General features: G+C 37.6%; 1 protein-coding gene across 12 annotated transcripts in view; it reads right to left on the bottom strand.

The window, feature by feature from the left end:
• NCOA2 (nuclear receptor coactivator 2) overlaps positions 1 to 6,000 on the bottom strand; it is a 306,209-nt gene that overhangs the window by 103,042 nt on the left and 197,167 nt on the right. For 11 of the 12 annotated variants that reach the window (XM_037744280.1, XM_037744284.1, XM_017544634.2 and 8 more), the window contains 2 exons: positions 4,688 to 4,792; positions 1,785 to 1,957 (listed from right to left, as the gene is read on the bottom strand). In XM_037744280.1, coding sequence (XP_037600208.1) covers positions 1,785 to 1,957; positions 4,688 to 4,773 — 259 coding nt within the window. In that variant the 5' untranslated portion in view covers positions 4,774 to 4,792. Of the gene's footprint in view, positions 1 to 1,784; positions 1,958 to 4,687; positions 4,793 to 5,023; positions 5,299 to 6,000 lie in introns of those variants that run through there. The other variant, XM_017544688.2, reaches the window with a different exon arrangement.

Below are 6,000 nucleotides of genomic sequence, written 5' to 3'. Positions count from 1 at the left end.
CGGGGTTTCACCATGTTGACCAGGATGGTCTCGATCTCTTGACCTCGTGATCCACCCGCCTCGGCCTCCCAAAGTGCTGGGATTACAGGCGTGAGCCACCGTGCCCGGCCTGGTTAATAACTTTAACCAATTATTTCTCCTAAGAGTTCTAGAACTCTTTTTTTTATCCCTTTGCTGACACCAAAATATGAAGATAGAAAACTGAGATTTAAAATGAGTTTTTGATTACTAGAGAACCCCGGAAAACAAAGACAAGTGATGAAGGATACTGAACAGGTACCGGAAGAAGAAAGCCACTGAATGTTAAATGTTATGGAAAAATAACATTTTCCAAAAAAGTATGGGAAAAGGAAATAAAGGCTGATTCGCAGAGTGGGCTGGTGTTAGAAGCTGTGTTGTGAATGGTCTATGTATATTTTGATGTTTTCAGAAGACAGAACTAGTAAACTGTTTTACACAGAATTTAGCTCAATAGTATATGTATGAAAATGGACAATGCTAAGACAGTATGTTAACAGGTAGTTAGGATTTTGTGGGAGGAGCAGACAGTTGCAGGCTCATGTGTTTATAAAGACAGACATATGATTTTTATAAAATATCTCTTTTTTTGAATATTACATAAAAGGCAGATTTAAAAATTTGAACTCCAAGGGGATACACTCAAATACAGATTACAGGCCAGGCAGAGTGGCTCGTGCCTGTAATGCCAACACTTTGGGAGGCCGAGGCGGGAGGGTCACTTGAGGTCAGGAGTTTGAGACCAGCCTGGCAAACATGGTGAAACCCTGTTTCTACTAAATACTAAAAAATTAGCAGAGCATGGTGGCGGGCACCTGTAATCCCAGCTACTTGGGAGGCTGAGGCAGGAGAATTGCTTGAACCCAGGAGGCAGAGGTTGCAGTGAGCTGAGATCGCACCACTGCATTCCAGCCTGGGCAACTAAGACTCCATCTCAAAAAAAAACAAAAACAAAAACCCCAAAACAACAACAACAAAAAAAACCAGATTACAAAAGATAATAATCTCCCTAGCCTGAAGAAAAGCAATATGCAGCTACTTCAAGAGCATACATTGGCCCTGGGCCCCAAGACATTGTTCATACATGCCGAAAAAAGATTTATTTTTGTCATCACAAAGTCTAATGTGTTCCTGAAAACATTATTTTCTTAATACTTTTCTGTAGGCAAAAATATCAAAGAAGAGAATCATAAAATCATCTCAGAAAAAAAGAAAACCACAAGAAGAGAGCTGTCATGCTCTGTGTTTCAAGTTCACAGAAGAATTTCTTACTGGAGGTTACAGCCTTTCAAATCTCGTCATTCAGGATATGAAATTCTAATCTAGTGGCGTGGCCAGTTGAGGCTCAGGCTAATCAAACATGCTGGCTAGCTGAAACAGGAGGTGCTTCGCTTCCTTACTTCTGGTTTACATCTCAAACTGGCTCCTACTTGCAACTTTTGATGGTCACTTGCTGTGTAGGCCATGAAAATGCCATGGTGTGGGGAGGACAATCAGTAGGCACCTAATTGAGTTTACTACATGAAAAGTTCCATCATCCTGACCCACCTCAGTCTCCTCTGTCTTTAGGGAATGGTGGAATTTTATACAAAGCCTATTTATAAACCACTGCAAGTGATACTTGCATTCATCTTACACTGTGACATCATTTCCTCATCAATAATTTAAGCATAAGAAATGGATTAAAGGGACTCTGAAGGGACTTCTCACAGAGGGAAAAAAAGAAACCAATTCAGCTCTTCAAAATACTAATTCAGTCCTCTTACCTTGTTCTTTGATCTGACGAATTTGCTTCACAGTTTCTTTTAAGATTGCACATTTGTCAGGTTTGAAGTTAAAGTTGTCTATATCATTAAAATTTGCAAAAATCAGCTCTGCAAGTTCTTCTATGTATTTATTTTCCTGTTCACGATTACGTTTTTCAGTGTTCCTTTTGGGGCTAAAAAGAAGAAACACATATTTATGATGTATTTGAAAGAGCGCTATTATTAAAAAGAAAAATGACCATCTTAAACAAGTTTAATGCAAAGATAGCAAACAAAAGTTACCTATATAAACACAGAAATACTTTGTGGGGGAAAAAAGTACAATTTTCCAAAAGTGTTCCATGTTTTTTAGAAAAATCAACCTAAGCCCAGTTTGTAATAAAACAATCTGTTCAATGTGTTTGGCGTCCCCCACTGGACTGTCAGCTCCATGGTGGCCAGGACTGTGCCCACCACTTTGCTTATTAGCGCAGTGCTTGACACAAGTGGGCATCTAATTAATGGACAAATAAAAGAATGTTTCAAACAGGTAAAGGAGGTTATATTTAAAATTTTATTTAAGATTAGTGAAAGACGAGACGTTTACCCAGTCATAATAGGAATAAATAAATTTCAGTATTTTTTGGTATAACATAAAAAATAATAAAACCAGATCTTTATAATTTTATAGGCTTCTTCAGAATGTTAGTAAGCAAACCAAACAGCCTTTTAAAATAATACAAAAAGTCACACTACAGTTGAAAACAAAAGTGAAACTGACCCAGGAAATTTGTTAACTGTCCAAGCTGAATGACATGCAAAATATAAACAAACAGTCCAATTTCAACTAAAGTTTAAAAAGTTACTAGAATGAAAAAATAACACAAGAGGCAAAAATGTACTCACTTGAATTTGACAAAATAGTAAACTCAAGAGTTCCTTCTCATACTAACAGCATACAATTTATTTTGTCAAGTGCAAAGAGGGGTCCATTAAATGACATTCAAAACACTACAGTAAGGAAGAAGAGCAAGTTGCTTCATGTAGCAGCTTTCTGTATTTATATAAGGCTGCTACATGAAGCAACTTGCTCTTCTTATTTGTATATAATACTAATTTAAAATTATTTGTATATAGTATATAATGCTAATTAAAAATTATTTGTATACACTAATTTAAAACTATTTGTATATAATACTAATTTAAAAATTTTTGAATTCACAATAGACTTTCACATATTCATCTCTATACATGTTTGATTTTCATAAAGTAAAACCTAATATACAATACAAATGTCTCTATTTTATAGTGTTTACACAATTTGTCCAAGATCACCCCACGAATTACTGGCAGTAATTCAGAATTTGGTTTTATTCTAAGTCTCATTTTTACCCCTAGCTTCTGTTTGCACAGGGAAATTGAGAGAGTGGCTGGAATGTTTAGAATAGCCCAGTTCCCATTCTGGCCCTCTCCATTACCCTCCACCCATGCCTTCCCACCCTCAACAAGGTAACAAATAAATAAATAGGTGAGAAAGGGGAGTTGTGTTCGAAAGACCCCTAAGCATCCCAGAGGGAGGGCTCAGAGACCTGCCACCACAGTCCACAGCTGGAACAGTGCCCATTTTCTCCCACTGCCTCCCCAGGTAGGGCTCCTGACTATTAAAGGCAGTCTGACAGACAGAAGTTTGTGGTTTACCAGGAAGTACTAGGGAACCTAGAAAAGCTGGGGGCTGGGATGTGGAGAGTGGAGATTTAATGGGCTTGATGTTTTGCTTGGCAACTAGAAGGGGAAAAGGGAATATAAAATATTGGTGTTTTGCCCTTTCTCCTCTGCTCTGCCTCTCTTGATGACTTTTCCTAGCCCTCTTCCCTACTATTTCACGTCTGATGTTTTTACTGTCCATTAGGTAGAAGGTGCGGTTTTTAATTATTAAAGTTATTTATATGATTTAAAACACTGAAAAAGTGAAAATACTCTCCTCTACTTTTGTTCCCTATTTGCCTAGTTCTCATCCACCAAACAGGTAGCAACAATTACTGCTTACTGATTATCCTAAAACAATATAGATTCTTTTCTTCTTCCTTATTTATATAAATGGTAGTATTCCATACACATTTTCTAAACCTTGCTTTTTGTCTGTAACAATACTCTTAAGAGATTTTTTCATATTAACCCATAAAGAATGTCCTCATTCTTTACCCAGCTGCATTATGTTCCAGGTTGTAGATGTACCACAGCTGTTTAACAGACATTTAGGTTTTACTGAATCTTTTGCAATTTGAGTAACATCATACACACATCGTTTTGCATGTGTGAAAGTAAGTAATAGGAAAATTCCTAGAAGTGGAACAGCTAGTTCAAACAGGATATGCATTTATAATTTTGATACTGCCAAATTACCCTACATGGGCATAATAACAATTCACACTTCCACCCATAATATGAGAGATGAAATTCGCTTTAAAATTCTTTGTTTTATTCACTAAAGAGCCACAATCTTTGTTCTCAACTAAGAAGCACCTGGATTTAACATTTTGTCATTAAAAAACAAAACAACAACAACAAAATAAAACCCATTATAAAATTAACGGCAAATCTTTTTACTATAGGATCTTCTTGTTATAACATTGTATAGATCTAACAGAAAAGAAAGTGTGAAAAACTCAAGATTATTAAATTGATTCTAAGAGTCAAATACACAAAAGATACCACAAGTATCCAGTTCTCCTTGTAAAGAATATAATCTGTAACTGATTCACATATTTAAAATGTAAGCAAGTATATATTCAAAGATTTAATTGTTAAAGAGAAAAACCAACACAGTGTTTGAATCAGGAGTAAAAGCAATGCTAAAATAACAAAAAAGCACTCATGTGGCTTTCATAGACAATACTGATTCCTTTTCTCAGCAAGAATCTAACCTGGGTCCAAGTTGGTCAGGACATTCCTTGCGCTTTCTTGTCTCTGCCCTGGACGGGTCAGAGGTATTTTCTCCCATCCCACTCATCTTGAACACATATCAGCAACTAAAACAGAAAACAGAGAAGAGAAAAAAAAAATGAAAAGAGCTGATGATGAAGTATCTGATCATTTTACCAACAAAAGAGTTTTGACTCCAATCAGAAATTTGACACCAGTAATTAACACATTGTTTTATGTGCATGTATAATTTCTAATATAAAAGCTGTCTCTTTTAAAAAATCTTTTTAAGATTGAGCAAATGTAAAGATTAACATTTAAGAAACAAACAAGCCTACCTCATTAGGCCCAAACTCTTTAACGGGAGTTTTATTTCCACAGCACCATCAATTACAATCTACCAGCTCTGGGTTTGGGCTGCAAGCCTCCAGTTTCAAGAGTGATCTTGCACCATCTAGAAGCTACAGGTGTTGTAAGGGGCTCCTCCCAGTCTCTGTTTTGGGTTGGCCAATGTAAAGTCTGTTCTGCGATAGCTTACCCAGGACAGACAGCCCGGGGAAGAGCCAGTGCCAGGACATGAAACTGAAGGTTTTCAAATTTAACTAGGTAGATCTGATACTCCAAAAGCCTCAAGTTCCTGCACAAGGTCTCTTAACCAATGCCCCCTAGTGGGGGATCTTCCTGGCCCCTCGGGAAGCTCCTGTGCGGGGCTCTCCAGCAGCAGCTGCCTGGCTGCCCCTCCCTTGGTGCCCTCTCTCTGTAGCAGCTTGCCTCCTTGCACACAGCATGGTCACTTCCTCTCTCACATCCTCCTGCCCCCAAACTTTCCTTCCCTCAGCTGGTTCTGGCTGCTGTAGCCAAAGGTCTTAAGATATGCCCCCAAAGTCAAGGGAACTTTATTGACACCAAGAGGGAAGGACCATGATCTGCTCCTGCTTGCTGAATTCCTCAGTAAGAAAATTAAAAAAAATAAATAAATAAAATAATATATGTATACACACACACACACACACATATATATAAATAAAATAAGAAAATAGTGTGTGCTCATCATTGCTAGCACAATCAGAATACTATTTTGGTAAGTAAGAACAAGCCAGTGACAGAGGGTTAAGTACTCAAAGAGCTAAACAAAGAGACTTACAAAGATTGTGAGGAAACCATAAAAGACTGCTACTCAAGGTGTTCAGCAACTGCTTACCAAAAGAAAAACAAGGCAGCCGAGCCAGAGAAGCGGAAGTCAGCATTTAAAGGCTTTCCTAGAGCTCCTATTCAATGCTACTTCACCTTCCTTCTGGCTTCCAGGTTTCTAAAT

The sequence above is a fragment of the Cebus imitator genome, unplaced genomic scaffold, assembly GCF_001604975.1.
Source record: "Cebus imitator isolate Cc_AM_T3 unplaced genomic scaffold, Cebus_imitator-1.0 Scaffold9, whole genome shotgun sequence".
Taxonomy (NCBI): Eukaryota; Metazoa; Chordata; class Mammalia; order Primates; family Cebidae; genus Cebus; species Cebus imitator.
The sequence above is the reverse complement of the archived record's forward strand: the minus strand, read 5'-3'. Positions and strand labels throughout refer to the sequence as shown.